At 38.2% G+C, this 19092-nt stretch overlaps 1 protein-coding gene across 2 annotated transcripts in view; it reads right to left on the reverse strand.

Moving 5' to 3' along the window:
• Nucleotides 1-14790, reverse strand: part of AGMO (alkylglycerol monooxygenase) — a 185407-nt gene extending 170617 nt beyond the window's left edge. For both annotated transcript variants that reach the window (XM_058024879.1, XM_058024870.1), the window contains exons 1-2: nucleotides 14662-14790; nucleotides 8155-8285 (exon numbers count right to left, since the gene is read on the reverse strand). In XM_058024879.1, the coding sequence (XP_057880862.1) occupies nucleotides 8155-8285; nucleotides 14662-14790 (260 nt within the window). The remainder of the gene's footprint in view (nucleotides 1-8154; nucleotides 8286-14661) is intronic.
• Nucleotides 14791-19092: the final 4302 nt, after the last annotated feature.

Genomic DNA, 19092 nt, shown 5'->3' on the forward strand with positions numbered 1-19092 from the left:
TGGCATAAAACATGGAACAACAGGTGTTGGAAGAAAAAATAGCAGCAGTGTTACACTATTTTTTATAATTAGGTCCTAGTCTTGCTACATAATTCAACTTGTTTATCTTTGCTCATAAATAAGTAAATTTTTATTTGTATCAGTTAAAAATACAATAGAGATATTTTCATGAGAAATCCCACTGCCTTCAGTGATATAATCCACAGTAGTAACTCATTATGCCCTAAGTTTATGAAAGGTCTTCAGATGCTTTTAATTACATGGTATCTATAAAAGCCTAAAAAGCCTAGTTTAAAACCTTCAGTACAACTGAGCTTCTGGCATGGTAGCTTATTCCTCTTCTTTTATGAGAATAGAAGTTGTATTTTTTTTATACCTATTTATACCTGCCCAGCACTGGGGGCAGTAAATTATATTCTAGTATCTTCAGGATACACCAGACTGGAATATTCTACAATGTCATCGCCTACAAGGCAATGCTCCTGATTTTTCAATTTTTATACAACCATCACCACATGAGTTCAATACAAATGCTTGAATAGGACCTTTTTCCAACTGAGGGTCTGATTTTGATCTGTCCTACTTGGCTGTTCCACTGAAATGAGCAAATCTGCATTATAGTTTGAGTTGGGAACAAATCTATAATATTCTCAAAGGTCACATATAAACAAGTAATGAGAAAAGGGTATTCTATTCAATTCAGATTGTTCTAGATAGATTCAGAAAAACCAAAGAACTAGTAAGAGTTCCTATGGTCTATAAAAATACGGTGAAATAGCTTCAGTGAAATATCATAGCACATCAAATGATGAAATAAGGAAAAATATTTACATGAGAATTTATGTTGAACTCCTTTGGTCATACTTCTGAACGTTTTATAAGTTAGTTTGTTTTTGTCCATGATACACAGTAGTGAAAGTCTATTCTTTTCAGATCTGTAACACTGATTTACAGAATCATTAAGAGACACTTTCCCCAATTTTCCTAACTCAAAAGTGTTGACCCAAGATTGGCCAGATCTAAAAATGCTGCCCCTGTGCTCCATCTAGTGGAGTCCTCATTTAAGATTAATTCATTGTTTAGCAGAGATGTCCTTCAGTCAGAAGGGTACTCTATACACAAGCAATTTCTTTGAGTTTTTTTCAAAATGTGTGAAGATGACACAATTTAGATTTAAGAAAATACAAAAAATCTGCACAACATTTAATGGATTTGAGAAACCAGTATATTTGGTGAGCTACACAGACTACTGAGCTTAATACCATATTTTCAATAAGGGTAAATTCAGTCCACAGTATCTTCACAGAAGAGCACAAGTATATTTGAACATGTGCCCTGACAGCTTCTCTTTGCTTCTAAAGACATGGGAGGTGTAAAGCTGGGCTCTGACATTTTGAATGGCAATCACCAAGCCACTTACTGGCCCCACTGTACAGAAAAAGACCATGATACAATAGTAAGGATGTAGAAAAATATGCATTCTGTGTAAGAGGTTACAATCTAAAAGAATAATTGGATCCCTAACAGGTTTGTGTGAAATACAGCAATCTGCAGAACATTACAGAACATAGAGACTACCAGTTGTTTCAGTCAATTAGTTTGAAAATATCCAAGCTCTCCCAAATACTTCCTTGTAATGCAAGGTAGCTTATATGTCATTTCATTAGAAACTCCAGAGATTAAATTCTGGCTCAGATCTTTCCTTAGTCATCATTAAAAAATCTCACTGGCAGAACTCCTGTGTTCTGCCAGCAGATATGCCCACATGTGCTCTCCACCCTGCTTCAAACAAACGGAACCAGAGTACCGAAATTCTACAGTTTAAACCTCTGAAGATAAGGCTGCTGATATGCCTGGGAAGGGTGCAGATGGTAAAAGGGGATTAGGAAGGTAGTGATGAGCATGAGAGAGCAGGCAGGAAGCACTAGCATCTTTACTGGGCACAGCTGGATTTGGATTTACTGGAAGGCATGGCATGATTTACACCAAAATTATAAACTGTGCTGAAGTGATACAGTAAGAATATAGGATAATCAATCCACACAGAAGTAACTAATTTACTAACTTAGTCCCAATTGGTTCATCAATGCAAACCAGATTAAAAAAAAAAAAAAACCAAAAAACAACAATCTAATTAGATTAAACAAAAACCATTCAGGTAAGACAGTCACTGCCATGAGTTTAATTGAACTGATTTTGAAAATCCCCTTCCAAAGTCAGGCTTATGTCCTGAAAATCCTATCAGATCCTGCTGCACAGCACTACTCCCTCACTGAAATTGTTTATCTTACTCTGACTGCTTTACCTACAGAAGATTAGTAAGTTAATTCAAAACCTGTTCCTTTGACAGAGCTGTGAGGGCTGTGACCTCTGGCAAAATGTGGGAACAATCAACTGCGTATATAGGAGAGTGAAGCCAGGAGGGTGCTCTTGTGAAATATGTAACTACCTAGTGCTACTTGAAGAGTGGGAGGAATAGGCAGGTGAGCAGATTCTGTCTCTTCAGGCCTGTTACTTATTAAAAATTATATTTTTTGGACACATCTATTGACAGTGCCTTAAACTGCCGTAACTAGCTGCTGCAGGCATGATTGTGACTGCAGGTTCTGTAGAGACTGAACCTAAACCCTGACAGCTCTTGGCTGTCCCTTTTCCATTCCCAGACAATTTGCTTGTCTCTCTGTCTAAAGCAAATACTGTTTTGCTCAGAGAGTGAACTAAAATAACTGCACTTGGGATCAGATGAGCACCTGAAGCAACACGAGAAAGAGAGGACTATGTAAGTGAGTACAAGAAAGACAGAAGTGCAGTAGCCAGAAGTTCAGTTGGTTTAAGAGCATGGCATGAGACCGCAGCTCCACTTCCCATTTAACCAGGTTAAGGATTACCCTTCCAGTTTGGCCCCGTCTGCTCATCACTGCCCTAAGTGTGGTGGTTACTAGCCCTGAGACTTGCCACCATAATTGCATGCATAGCTGCTCCCTGACCTGGCTCTGTCAAAATGAATGCAGCTGAGCTTAAACACCTCTTTTATAGTTCTTGGGGGGCTTTTGTTTCTGCTTTTAGCGAGATCACTTTGTCAGGACCAGGTTAGGGAGCAATTAAATGTGCAGTTATGTTGGCAGATCTAAGGGGGCAGCTGGACCAGAAGCAACACATCTGACCATGCTCTAAACAAACATCTGTCCAAAGTCTTAGTCAAACAGATGTGGAGAAAAAATGTACCTAATAAGTCTTGAAGTGAAAATATAATTTACGAGAAACTGCATGTATCAAATTTTCTTCTAAGAAATGCAATCAGTAATTTATGAGATTGTAAGTTTCTATAGTCACATACAATGTATCTAATAGATACTTCAGGAAACCAGTACATAATTGAAATGGTTAAATCCATGCAGGCAACTTTTTTCTCTTCTGTCAAGACACTCTTAGCTCCACAAGGTTGTGAATAACTTGCACCAACTTGAAGCAAGTGTATTCTAATCAGCTCTGCATTTTGTTCCTCTTAAAAAACTGAAAACCTTTGGTTTCAGATTGCAATTTTATATATGCTATAGAGCAGGTAACTCAGTAACACTACAAAAGCATTGAGTGTTTCTTGTCCTGTAGCCCTGGCTACTCTTCTCCAATCCCATTTCTTGCTCTAGCACAAGACTGTGCACAGACATAGTAAGAACTGATGCAGGTTAATGTGATGGGGAGGGGCTGGACCTGCTTCCCAAGCCACTTCAGCACAGGGCAACACAAATGCTGATGCTGGCCAAAGAGGAGTGAAGGTACAGAGGGAGGAATGAGCAACCAGAAGTATCAATCAAAGGTGCTTCATTTGGGAGCATTGCTGGTCTAAAATGTACATGAAACTGCCTCTTCAATCCAGCTTCTGAAAAAAGATTATTTAAAATCCAGATGATGTACAGAACTGAATACACTGGTCTACAGAAAAAAAACAGATTTTTACTCCTTTGATTTAATTATTGCTGATGTGTAGATTCTTAACATACTTACTAGCATGAACTAATCAAAAAGTATTTACTCATTCCATTCTCATGTTCAACAACTCAGAGAACTCCAACCTCTTCTGATTCAAAAATCAAGCTAAGTAATGTATACAGACTGTAATATTCTCTTTGGAAATGGAGAAGTTCATTGCAGACTTGACTGACCAAACTGTGTCAGACATTATATACGTATACACTCATACACTGTACGACTGTGTTGCAGAGCAGAACACTAAAAATTGGCAATTGAGCACGACCATAAAGAACAAATACTTTCCCAACTAGTTTGAAAACACACCTACCTCAGTTATCCCCCAAACACTTTTTGACTTGATTTATGTTCTGCTGCTTTAAAATAAGAAATGGGTCAATATGAAATAATGCACATACTTGTAAAATGGATATTCATACCCAAAATAAACTTTCTCTTGGGAGGATATTTTTAAAGCAGCATTTTAAGTCTCTTGGCAATGGTTAGCTAGAAAAGTTATTTATTTATTTATTTAGAATAAAAGTTCTCATAATTTTTTTACTAACATTTAGGATTCTGGGAATAAACTTAGTAATACAGGTTTCTCCCAAATTAATTTTCATTCCATACAACATTTAGTATTTATACATGCAGAGGAATGCATAGTATGCATTAATGCAGAGAAAATTATATTTAAGAAATGCATGGGCTACTTTACAAGACATGATATGTATGCACAAACTATTCAACTTACTGCATGCTATTGAGTCTAATAAGCCTAAAAACAAAAACATTACCTTGTTTGATTAGACTTTTCCTCTTGCACCTACATTTCTAACATTTGGCATACAAGTATCGACAATTTATGATTTGCACTTTCTCAACAGAAAGTTGAAGTATGAAACACTAAATAAATACTCTTTGCTCTCAAGACATGCAATAGTTCTGTTATACAGACTGTGAAATGGAAAAAATACTTAGAGGCTGACTATGGTTAGTGACTCCTAATTTTTTCATTAAATGTAAAGACTTCTTTGCAATGACACATTTGAAGCTTCATTTTAACTAATAGACTGAAGCCACCATTTTAGACCCAACCACAGATTTTTTTAAGGAAGTGGCAAACCATTGCTGCTAGTTGAGAAAATGAAAATTAGTCCCTGGGAGAGGATACAATCAATGGTGTGTTAATCTAACCTTCAGCTGTTAATGATTTGCACTACTATTTCCCCTGATGCTGTGGGTTCTGCTGAAATATTGTTTTAGCAGTTTCTGTCAACTTTCCCTACCTTTTTTCTTCCTGAAAGGGACAGACTGAAGTGAAAATCTTTGCAACAGATTTTTGCCTGTGCTAGATTTCCCCCCTTTTTTTTGTCTGACCCAGTTCTTTCACACCATGGAAGCACGAGACAGAAGGGTAAAGTGTTCTGTTTTTTTCAGTTAGAGCCTTTTTAGCCAGTCTGTTATTCACAACTCCTCTTACTTACAAAAGAGGTGTTACACTAAGCAGTCACCATTAGAACTGCAATATTAACATGAGATTAAATAATTTAGGAAGTCTGTAGTTTGCCTGCTTCTTTCACATTCACACAAAAAGCTAAAAGTGTTACAGGACTCTTCTTTGTAAAGAACTGCTGAGGAGAGTCTGGTATTTCCAGTCATGAGAGCTGTGCAAGCAACCTGGAAGAGACTTCTTGTGCTGGTGTAACAATAAATAGGTGTGCCGATCTTGGGAGTTTTGCCTGACCCTGCAAACTTTTGAGACCTTGATCATTTGGTTCACTCAATTGAAACAATCTTGCAAAAGAAAACTGCACAGCCCACAAGCCAAATTCTGCAGCAAAGGACTGAGTGCCAAAATAATAAAAGTACTCAGCACCTTGCAAAGCTGCATTCCACACACACAACACCAGTTTTCTTAGCAAGCGCTTCTTCCAGGAATGAGTGTATCTCAGTCATTTCAGTATTCTTAAAATAAAGCCAAAAGGACTTGCAAAACCATTCAAACTTACTTTACATGTATCTCAGGCCCTTTGTTTAACTTAATCAGTTCTGAATATTTGAGTCTAATTGTGGGATTCACCTTCTCTGAACAGAGAGACATAATTCTCTCTCTCAGGTTTTTCCTGGAGAAGCACAGACACCAAAACCAATTCTTATCTCATTTGCTGCTCCTGTGTTTTGGAATATGTGGAATGTGTTGGAAGATTATTTACCTGAAGGAATTTGCTTGACTGGATTCTGGTGTGTTTTGCTTTCTTGACCAATCTGTGCAAACTGTCACACTGTAACTGTGTCCTGATGGTCAGTCAGGAGACAGTCACAAGATTTAGTTCAGTAGAGTGCTTGTGCAGTTTCACATGCAGTGTAATACAGTATAGAATACATAGTATAATAAAGTAATTAATTAGCCCTCTGATGTCATGGAGTCAAATACATCATTTCTCCCTGCTACAGGGGTTGCCTTGCTTTACAATAACAAATAAAGGTAAATATTCAGCATGGTAAGCCTGTCAAGTTTTAAGAATTTGGGTTAAGTTGAAGAAGCATCATTTGATCTATTTTAATGTTAGCTTCATACAGACTACAGTAACCCATTATCAGGGTTGTGTGCTGCTGCACACAAATCTAATTTGTTCATAAATACTACATTAATTCATAAAACATACTGAAAAGTTTAATGTTGCTCCTTCAAGATCATGCTCACAATTAATTAAGAATTATTTGAATATACGTACACTATCTGTAAAATTAACTTCACTAAATTTTCAAATAACTTAGACATAACTTTGTTTGAAGACATAACTTTATGGTTGAGTATTTCTCATATTGAAAGCTCATGCCTCTCATTTTCAGACATTTCAAGAGTTTTGGACCGTGTCTTTAAAAGGTTTCATAGGGGATATTTACAACTGATAATTAACATAATCAATCAGAAATTGTCTTTGTACCTAATAGATCTTGTCAAAGACTGTATTGATTAGAAACTTTAAAAAAATCAACCAAATGACAAATGATCAATAGATTACAAAGAAGGTGATTTACACATTTCACAAGATGAGCTCTACTAGCCAGAAGGGATAATTCTTTGTTGTTGGTCTTGCTATGCTCTTTTAATGTATTTGATCAAGAATCTGGTTTGAAAGAAAAGATTTTTAGTAAAATTTGCAGTGACATAAACCAGGAACTTTTAGGTAACAAAGACAACTTTTCATGGATTCAGGCTACTTCAGGAGGACCAAATGTATAATCCATGTATTTCTATGTGGCCAAATATAAGAACATATTGCCTATGAATGAGGAATGTAAGCCACAGAATCCAGGAAAGTATTCAGGGATGAAAGACAGCTCAAAGGATCTGGGATATATAAAGGGAGGAACAACAAGTAGAAATAGAGAACAAATGACTTCATTATTTGGCACTGATGTAGTAATTTCTGAAATATGGAGTGCACTTGAGACATCAACACTAAGAAGGCTGAAAAACTGCAGAGGATTCTGAAAAAAAGCTGGGGGAATAACAGAAAGGCTTGCAAATGCCATACAGTAAAATTCAAATAATAAAAGCTTTTCTTCTTATAATGAAGAGTTTATATACAATTTGGAGGTCACCTGCCAAGTCACACATGGGGAATAGAAATGTAACCCCATTTGAAAAGAAAAGATGTAGTAAAATCTATCATCTGGAAGCTCATATCATGCAAAGGCATATCTAAAACATGATATTACTTACAAGTGGCCAAAAGTTCTGGAAAACAGTTAGAGCGATTCATATAAATAATTTGCTGGACTTTTTCACTGGGATTCACAGTTAATCCACAGTGGCTATTTATTTAAAACACAACTTTATTCACCAAACTAATTCAGGTAAATCTTCTGGCATTTACATTGGAGAGTGAATTATATGATCATGTTTGCAGCAATTCTCCCAGGAATTAAAATCCATTGAAGTCAAAGGTAAGATCATGACTGTCTTCAAAGCACTTTGGATCACATGCATATTCACAATTCTATTGATCTGGTTATATGCACCCAGTTTTATTTTTAAAGGTTAACAAAAACCAATAGACTTGGTTTGTTGGTTTTATTTTGTTATCTTTCCATATTTTAATGAAAGAAATTTCATTTTCTTCCTTCTTAGTGATTAAAACCCAAACAACGTCAAGGCTATACTCGTATACTCACTCTGGTAGTCGGGACAGGATACCCAAGGAAAGAGAACTTATCCCATCATTGATCCGACCCGGCAGCTTACGCTTCTGAATCCAGCTGACCGCAAACTCCAGTCCAATGAAAGTAATGAAGAATGGAATACTCTAAAAATAGTTTGCAAAAACAACAACAAAAAAAAGTCACAACAAAATAAAATTAGACACACTTTTCCAAACAGCATTTTATGCAGTGAGATGCTTCTCAGATTGGCTGGCACTTCAGTAGCTATTGTAATAAAGCTCATAGCATGGACCTCACAAATCAGAACAACCAAGGCTACCATTTGATCCAAAATACCAGCATAAATCTATTGCAGTAACCTCTTCCCACAATGTTTTCTTTTGCACATTCTGCACATAAACTCAAACATCATCAGAACAAAACACAAAAGTCTTTCCAAACCTATATTTCTCATATTTAAGTAAATCAGTGAGAGCAGCAATATTTGTGGACTCCTCCAACCACAAAGTAGAACAGATTCTAGTTTGTATTTGATATTATATGAAGTTTTTTGAGTGTTTTCAGCCACTGAATTTGGTATCCAACATTATTATCTGAAAGACATACTAAAGTGAGTTTCTTTCTACTTGGCATTTCTATTGCCATGCTTTTCACTGCAGACAAAACAGCTCTTCTGTATGTGCTTTCATCAGTGAAGGAAACAATTACACAGCCCGTTCCAGTTTGGGCCATACATCATGTTCTCTTCCCAGACCAAGTGACAATGATACAATGTTTCCCTCCTTCTTTTGGATTATACTGACTGCAAAACAGTTTTCTGCCTTTCTGCAGAAAAGTATAATGATGAACAAGACTGGAACATTTCACACTCACAACATTGCTTTAGTTTGGGATTCAATTCTCACTGTCCATCTTCTATCCCAAGAAAAGCTGAAAATGCACAGCAACAGCACCCATTAGTGAAAGGTGTAACTGGTGAGGACTGTCAGACCTGTTCTCAGTTTTTATCATCTCAGGCAACAAGAAAAAGGTTTGAGTAGCAGTAAGTCCTAGAGCATATTTTTTTTACTAACACTGGAGTCCTAACAGTCCCTGCACTTCACGTGTGGAAGGAATTAGGCAGTGGCAGTTTTAGCCATTGCCACCAAAATCTACAAGGCCTGTGGCAAGGAAAATGGGAAAGAGTTATCAGATCTCTGTGCAAGCAAATGTTCCTTCAACAGCCTCCCTTGCTCTGTAGAAAACTTTTAGGTGACTTTTGAGACATTTACACAACTGCTTTTTGGTCATGTTAAGGCATAAAATTCCCACCATGTTTTGCAGAGCAAGAGAAATGCCAGAGCAGTTCTGCACCACTCTGGGAGGCACCACACTGCCGTACTTGCCCTGTAAGTTTTCTGCTGCTTCTGCTCCCTTCCAATGGCCTGCAAACACCGACAGCTTCAGTGCCTGGAAGCTCCAAACCGCACTGCTGCAGGGGAGAGGCTGCTACTGCCCACACAACAGCTTAACAGGAGCATGTTGTCTCTGCAAATACCATTGCATTCTGGAGGGCGCTCATTTTTGTTGCCAAGTGAGATATGATCTGGGAATTCCTACTAGGCTGGGACACTAAAGAGACTAAGATGGATACAGACCAGATTGCTCAGTCCAAGAAGAATTGGATGATTCAAACCACGCAAACAGCAAAAGATTTATAGTGTCTAGAAAATGTGAAAGTTCATAAACATCAGCAGCACGGGGTTAGGTTACAATAACAGATGAACAGAGATTAATATCAACATGACACTTTTTAATTTAGGTGCCTAGCTTACTCTGTAACAGCATTTTAGGCATCTAAAAGCCTGTTTCCGATAGGCACCAACTGATGATATAAAAATCTAGAAAGAAAGGGAAGACCTGTAAAGGCCATAAAGCCTAAACAGCACCCAAGAAAACCAATGTGGCAAGTCTTTCTATATTTGGAATAAGTAGGAAACAATATAATAATAAAATATGTTATTAAACCTTCCATTTGAAAGCAATGAAACATACAAGGAAAATATAAATACTCCTTGTTTTGCTCTCTATATCTGTTTTATTTCAAAGTAGATACGACTTTTAACATACTTTTCCTAACTGATATAATCAAATAACAGATTCCTAAGTTACCAAACAAAGTATGATGACCACAGCTGTACACTCCAGCAGAGAAAAGAGAGATTTAATACGAAAAACTACAAAACACTTAATGGCAATATTAAAAGGCAGTTCTAGCACAGACTACAAGCAGTTTTAAGGTATGGAACAGCAGAAGCTGCAGAGCAAATTGAATGGGCTCAGAACAGAGAAATTGAGGTGTTTCATTCATGAAATAAAAACAGTTAATAGGAAATGTACACTGTCTGTATTCCATGTGATGATTCATTTTACCTAGCAACCTCTGAAACAGTTGAAATACTTGATTTTATATTAATGTACATTATTACAACTTCTGCCTTATTGACTTCATTGCATATTTTCCTCCCACTGTGAAGCTGTGAAACAGCCAGGCAGTTGGTGCCACTTTTTGATTCACAAATGGGTGGTGTCATAGCAAGGAGGATAAAGAAACATTCAGACATCCTTAACCTCCTGCTCATCAAGGAGATTATAAAAGAAAAGATTTATGGCATACCCCTTAGTATCTAAGAAATTACTACATCTCTCTAACATACCTACATTAAGCTTGGTCCAAAACAGACCAATGGGATCAACTACATCTAGGCTAGGATGTATTATTTATGTAACTATGACAGCTATTCTCATGGAGGATGAAAAGGCATTCCCTGGCCCAAACTGCCCACAGAGTGAGGATGAGGTGTAATGCAACAGAAGAAGAATGCAAATAATTCAGGCAAAAAGGAGACTGTAGGAGAGAAAATAGTCATACTAGCCTAATCACTACTTTTATTTTTCCTGGGGTTTTTTTGGTTTAAGTTAAAAGAACAATGAAGACATTTAAGGAACCCATTGAGTTTAAGGAACCCATTTGTGCCAAACAAAATGGCACAAAATTAAGAAATAGCCACTGTTGGCATCACAGGTTAGTGACATAAGACATATCCTTTTGATATCTTCTGTCCATAAATGTTTTACTCTCTCTGTCTGTTTCCAGGTTTTTTCTCTTCACCCAAGAGCAGAAATACTCAATGGAGATTGCATAAGCTTGTGGTTTAGCTGAATAACTGATCCATAACATGAAAGCCTTACCCTGAGTACTGTGTAAGAGGGTTCCATTTTAAGTAACCAACTCTACAGAATGCAAAGGACCATTTAAAATCAGTTTCCACATTATACTGTTGCAAAGAATAATATTCTAGGTTGAAATTCAGCATATAATCATAGTTTTATTGCAATTCTTGAAACAGTTTTTCTTTCCTTTTGTTATAAAGTCCCAGATCGTTATAACACAAGAATCACAACATTCAAGTAAAACTAAAAAAAAGTAAAACTATGAAGGTTCTGTGCCTCATTATTTAGAAGCAAACCCTAAAGTGTGAATTGAGTTTAAATGTGAACTTATTCTTTAGGGTCTCAAGAGAGTAAATTGAAAAGGAAAACAGTGATTACTAAAGCTTTCATTTTGGAGTTCTCAGCAGAAGGACTGTCTCTTCAGAAGTCTGACTCATGGAAGTCTTTACAAAGCACAGGTGATAATTTCAGACCATAGCAAGCTACAAAGCTACAAAGTAAATTTGTGGTTCACGAAAACTACGTTTGGCAAACAAAAAGAATAATTCCACCATCTGTAGATTGTGAGAAAATTTAAACAAACAAACAAACAAAAAACAACTAACAGAGCATGCAGAGCCTAATCTTACACCCACAGAAAAGAGGATGCTCTTAAAATGAATAGACAAGCATTAGTACATCCTGTCCTGGATAAATGAAATTGACACACTTTTCAGAAATACAGACAAATTAAGGGATTTGAATTCTACATGACAAAAAGTCTTAGAAAAATAAATTCTATTACAATTATCAAAGACCCACACCCCTTTTCCCAGAATTTTTGAGATATATATTGTCACCCTGGGCACTGCTGCAGAGCTTTGCTGCTTGTCACAGTCAGCAGCTGATCAGCTAATGTTTTAAACAGGACTTGAGGCTCAGCTTATGTTTTAAACAGGACTTGAGGCCTCTCCACACAGCTCTGCCAACATACAGAGCAACACTGCAAGGCCCATTGCTTCTGAAAACAGAAGCAATGTGACCAGAGACAGAAAGTACACTGCACAAGTTAAGCCAACTATTCTGCTCTCAGAACCAGAGCTGCTTCACCCCTGCTGTCATTTCCCACCCAGATGTAACAGCACAGGTCACTCTAGCTCAAAGGTGCCTCTCCTGTGAAGTGCCTGTATTTTGTAAGCCAACAGCTCAGTTCTGCAGATTGCTAGACCCATGAATATTTGGGTGACTTTGGAGGTCCTGCCACCTGTCTAATGTTGGAAGGTGCCTATCCCCCACAGCTGTAACCATGTCATCTAATGTCCTAGAAATACCTTTGTCCCTCTGATACCCAAGAGATCACAGATCTGAGATGCAAATTCCACTACAGTGTCTCAGAAAAAAAAAAAAATCCCACTCCATTTAGAGACACTAATGTAATCAGTAGTTTGTTTCACACATATACGTCAACATTATTGTCTTTTAGAGTGAATTATTTGAGCTGAGGCCTTCATTTGTTACCAGCTCTACACTAAAACTTTTTCTGTTCTGCATTGAATTGAGTTCAGATATCCACTTGTGTGTCTGTACCAACTAAAGGACTTAGCACTCCCCAGACCTCCTCGAAAGGCTCATCAGGTCACTATTAAATCTATTGCTGATGAATCCAATGGACATACTGCTCGTGTAATTGCTCCCTAAACAGTCAAGAATGGCAGCTGGAGAGGGACTAGATAGCTGCCACTTGCCCATAAACACGGCCAGAAGGGGATGGATGAACTCTGCCTAAGCTCAGACCAAAGCCAAAGAGTTAAAGACAGTTATGCCACTAAAATACTTTTATATGCCCACTGAGACAAGCATCAAAAGATCTGTTCTAGCAAAAAATGCACTGTCAGAAGAGAAATCCAGCACAGCTAACCTCAGATAGGAATTTAAGCGAAGTATAACAGTAATGGGAAACCTTTTCTTTAATGCTATTTTTTTTTTGGTGAGAAATATTCCTTTACAAGCTTATCCCAACATTGCTCTACAGAAGCAGGAGCCTACAGGTGCTTTCATAATTTAAAGTGTTAAGAATCCTTTCACAGACTTACAACTGTGTGTCTAGTAAAAGAAATTCCAGGTTTGGCTAACATCTGACCTGAGTACTGCACATGGGAGAAGAAAGCCCACGGATGTTAAGGTATGTTGCAGACAAGAAAGTATGCTCATTGGAAATATAGAAATGGTGAAAGGGACTGAGATAGCAGAGAGAGCTGGAAGGAGAGATCAGCTAACTAGGTATAACCATCGATCTTCGTTAATCATGACGCTGGAGCTTAGTTGCAAAACACCTCTGAGGACAGCAGTCCATTGACCAGACACTGCACACACAGGCTGGGCTTGCAGCAGCTTTCTGCTTACCTTACACAAAAGGGTTTACCTTTGCAGATAACACCCCTCCATGAGGGACTGCCGCATACTACAATTCCCAGAAAGCTGCTGACAGTGCTGCACTGCTCTGCACAGCCCACTGCAGTCTGCCAGCACAGCGCTCCAAGGCAGACCTGTCAGAGGGGCTTATCAGAACTATCAAAACCCACGTAAAAAGCGCAGCTCCTCACTGAAGCTGGCCTGAATTCACCTTGACAAGGGCAAAATAGTGTTTATGTCCTGTCTCTGTGAGCAGCTGACATCGATCTGGGTTCAGAAGGAGCTGACAACCAAGATATGAGCAATAGGTAGGACAGAAGGGAGCAAAGGTATTTTCTTGGAAGTGAATAAACTGGCAGGGCGGGACGGGAGGGAAGGATATGCTGCTGCCTGCTGACAAGGGAGTTCTCACCCACGACCTCTGTACTCTTGCGTTGGATATTTAGGACACAGCACTGTCCCAACACAAATATTTGTTCTAAATTCTCTTAAACAATCTTTATTTTTTATTTTAATTAGAAACCTTTTATTTTTCTGTCCTTGACTGAGCTTGACTTAAGGGCACAGAGAGACCTGACTTTTTGCTTGCTTTGAGAACCATAACAGCCAAACACAGTATCATATTTTCTTGTTTCTTCAGTTCAGTTTGCTGTCACTGTTCATCTCATCCGTGCTGCTGCATATAACATTAGCACCAGGAGAAATCATCACTTAAATACATGAAAATAGAAGGCACAGTTACACTGGCAGCTTACAGGCAGAAAGCCCTTGAGAAAAAGACGGTTTTATCTTAATTTAGGTGCCCTTTCGCGGACATGGTTTCAGTGAGGCGCCCGCGGCTTTTGAAAAGAGGCGCAGGTGGGCGAAGGGAAGGGCGAGGGATGCAGCCAGGGCGGGAAAGGAGGGGACTCTCACCTTCTCCACGTAGTCGGGCACCTCCTCCACCGTTCGGAAGGAGCTCTCTCCGGGCGCCAGCGCGTAGAACAGGGCGCGGAGCTGCTGGCCCGGCGCGGTGCCCCGCGGCCCGCCCGCCTCAGCGCCCATGGCCAGGCCGCGCTGCGCCCGCCGCGCTCCGCTCCCGGGCCGGCGCGCACCGCCCGCCCCCGCCCGCCCCGCCGCGGCCTCGCCTCGCCACCCCGTGGGCCCGAGGGCTAAAGGGCTGCCTTGGAGAAAGCTCACAATTTCTGCTTCCCCGGCATCGTGCTGGTTCGGAGCTTCGCTTGGGTTTGGGGGGTTTTTTCTGCACGTGTCATCGCTGCCTGCCCCGCTGCTGGGAGAAAGCTCTCGCGTACCCCAGCTCCCTCCTCACCCTCAAAAGTCTCAGAACCTCAAAAATCCGCAGAGTTCAAGTCACGCTTTCTCAATTTTAGACAGAACTCTACAAAAAAATAGAAACTATTGCTCATTAAAATAAAATGTTGAGGGTTTTCAGAAACAAGACAAGGTGTGCTCGTAGCCTCCTGTTCAGCCGTATGGGTTAGTCCAGAATTCTTCCAATTAAAAGCTTTTATTTTTTTATTAGGACTTGTCATGGCTCCATTTTATATAGGTTCCATTAACATCACTGCATTGAAGGTAGCCTCTGGAAGCCATCGATTATGCTTTCATTTATGAAGGAATGAAAACTAGGGAAATAGAAATGGTGAAAAGAGATACATGTAGATCCTTGTGGAAAATTACTTTCAGAAATGCAAGTAAGGACAGGCTTTGTGCATTCAAGACCTTTGGTCTGAAGCTCAGGAGCATGTCAAATGTTTGTCAATCGTGCTTGATATTTGGTGTTAGTACAAATAATAACGTTTCTGATGAAATGGATTAGCCAACAATAAAATAACACAATGTCTCAACAAACCCTTCATCTCAAATGTACAGTTCCACTAACAGTCTGTGCAGAACAAAGGAACTGCAAATCCTGCTGTAAAAGATTTTACCACAATTTAAATTCTAACAGTCATTAAAAAAGGTTTTTACTTTGCATCAGCCTTTAGTTTTGGAAAGGAACTATGCTGGGTAATTTCAGCGGAAGTTTGTGTTTAGGAAAAGTGCAATGCAAAGAAATTGACATTTAAAAACTGAAGTATTACACATTTGTGATGTTTGTACTAAATAAGTTTCCATTTAAGCAACAGCATGGAAGATCAACTTAAACATTTTGCAGTTTGAATAAAATATTTTGCAATATTGCAATATAATGTTGCGGTACTGTAGAGAATGGCTGTCAGGAAATTACTGGAAATACCAATAAAATGCTTGAATTTTAGCTGAACAAAGCAGAAGTATTGTAAAAGGGCATTGATGATGAAATAGAGTTGGACACTCTCTTAATATGTATAATTTATACAAATATTGTAAGTAAAAAAAATATTAAATTTATTTAAGTGCTTTAGAATTGTATCCTAGTGTTCTCAATTTCATTGGCGATTTATGATAACCTGAAATTCTTATAAAACTCTAGTTGTTAAATTCTAAAATCTGAGTTAATCTAAATAAAAATTCCAAATTTACTCAAAATCACACTAATCAACAGCATTCTGACTAGATCTTCATGGCAGGCAATTACAGAAAACATTTACTTTTTCATTTAGATTAGCCTCAGCATTTCTATGACATTGCTCTCAGGTTCAAGCCCCTTTAACTCAGCCTCACCACTGCCATACCATCTCACCCAGACCCCTTCCTCGGTCTTGTTTATCTTGCTCCATCATCAGCTTTCAGAGTTAAAATGGCCTACACTTAATCCCACAAAAATTGCTATCAGTGAACTGGGGACCATTCTGGGGTAAGAATGATTAGCAGGGCAGGGGAGTCCATGGCCACACAAGGTGGGATAGATTTTAAGTACCATGGAACCACTACATCATATTACACCAATCTGGGAAAGAAGACAGTCCATCAAGGACTTCCTACTTTCTTAAAGATTATTTTGGACCCCCGTGTCATTGTAAATTGTCACCCCAATATGACTGTACTAAAGCTCTTGTTTTCAAACAGGAAGGATGGAAATTAGGCTTGATCATACTTCAAATGGGAAAATAATGCATTGCGTTTTCCAGCTTCCCTGTCCTAGAAGAAATAGGAGATAGCTCTACAATATCTGCATTTGTGGTGAGGGAAACAGTTTGAAATTTTATCTGGAGCATTTATGAATGTTTTGCAAGCTTCAGTGGGCTGGCTCTGCCAATTGTCTACTTGTGCCTTGAAACTTATCAGGCAGTTTTCAATGCTCCTTCTTTCTGATGTTAAGAAAGTAATGGAAAATAAAGGAATATTGTTTCACTGGAGGTATAAGCCTCTGCCACACAATGTCCCTGTGAGAGTTAATTTTTTTTATGACTTTATTTTCCTCTTCACAATAAAATCAACAAACAGAAAAGTTAATATTTCCCATCCTACACTGCCATCAAAAATGCAGGAGGATGTTCTTTATGGAGACTGGGATCCTGCTGTTGACCAGTAGATAGTTCCAGTAACTAAGGCAACAAAAGCCTCTGTTCTGCTTAGAGGAAATTGGGGAGCTGGCCTAACATGATCTGTAGGTGGATCATATTTTGTTTTCTCTAAAGAACTTCATCCCACCCACTTCTTGAACAGAGAACGCCCAGAGTCTTCCTGTTTAGGTCTCTCTAAGCAGTAAAACAGCACTAAATAATAAAGTCATAAAGGGAATTAGGGCAGGTTGGAATTGGGATGGGCCATATAGTCTGCCTTGGCAGTCATTCACAGTAAACTAAATCATATCCAGAACCTAGCTGGGCTTAGTATGCTCTGTTTATGTAGTAGTATTTGTGAATAGAAGAACTTTAAAGGAGTACACTTTAAATGAGTACACAAGTAGATGTCAGAATTTTTGTATCACCACTCCAAGTATACAGCACCTACATTCATGCTTTACAGTGGATGTCATCACAGAAGCACTAAATATAACAGTGTTATTATAAAACTGGTATTATAAAATATTTTCAGTGCTGCCTTTCCATTGATAAACCCTACATCACATTAAAAAACCCCTACCATTAAAAAAAAGTCAAATGTTTATTTGTTTCTATTATAAGCTATATATATATATATCAATGCACAAGTCTTAGTATGAGCTAATGGCTCCAGAGACCCGCAGATAGGGGTGTTCTTGAATATTAATCAATGTTGTGCCATGCATTTGGCAGTTTACTGCTAACTTTCCATTTCTTCTAGTAGCCATAGAACAGGGAGCAGTCATCAGGATACTCAAGCAGGCTGAAGAATAAGGCAGACACTATTTTGAGGTATTTTTGTAATATTTTCCATCATTGTATGCACTTGAAATAATTTAACCTTTTGTTCTAACTGAGGAAAAATGTGTTTTGGTTTTTTTGTGTGAGAGGGAATGGGACGGGAGTTACTGGAAAAATAAATTCCATCTTCAAGGCAGACTTATCAAGTAAGTAACTTTAGAAGAACAGCCTGCTCACCTGTTGTGAATGTTTCCAAATTTTATCTGGCATGCTCTGCTGTGCAATTTCTTGCACTTTTATTTCTTGAAAAACTTAGTTTAATTTTTTAGGAACAACAGGGTTCAGTCTGCTGTTTGCTGCATACTACGTGTTAAATCAGGATTATGTAACTTACAGATATCTTATACATCAAGATCATTTTATTAGATATGTTATAACCTATTTAATAGCACTTTGTGTCACGTGCCCAGTGATTGTTATTGTTTGTTATCACCAAAACAGTCTCGTGTTTTTGAATTAGGAACGGATGAATATCAACACTAGGTAGATCCAAAATTATAAAACATGAGAGGCACTCATGGGATTATAGCACATTCTACCACTTTAGTCCCTGTGCACAGGTAGGAATCATTTGAATTATTTCTGAGGAAGCATAGAAATTACAATTTTTCAAGCAAGGCTATCCAAAATGTTGATTCTTTTCTGTTTTGTTTTTAAAAAGAACAGTCATCGAGAATTATGAAGAGTACGCCTGCGTACATGAACTTCAGCAGAAAGACTTTTGTCTGTTAACACTGGAAATTTTTTAAAAATCTACTCTAGTATCAGCAGCAGATGTACTTTATCAACGTCATTGGGTAATATTTTAAAACTTGAGACCTTCAAGAATCATTTGGCTTTAAATCAGCTGTTTTTCTTTACTATAAGGAACAGAGAATAATTTTTCTTTCCTAGGAAAACCACATAGCTTCTACTTCTTTCTAGCCTGCAAATCCCTAGTCCTTGAAAAACAGATTGTTTTCTGTGGATGACTCCTTTAAATAAATTACAGTGATTTATAAATGCTGAGTGCAATTGATGTGTTTGAATAAAATAAAAAGACTACAAAGCTTAGCTACCAGAGGCAGTAGAACAC

Source organism: Melospiza georgiana, chromosome 1 (assembly GCF_028018845.1).
Source record: "Melospiza georgiana isolate bMelGeo1 chromosome 1, bMelGeo1.pri, whole genome shotgun sequence".
Classification (NCBI taxonomy): domain Eukaryota; kingdom Metazoa; phylum Chordata; class Aves; order Passeriformes; family Passerellidae; genus Melospiza; species Melospiza georgiana.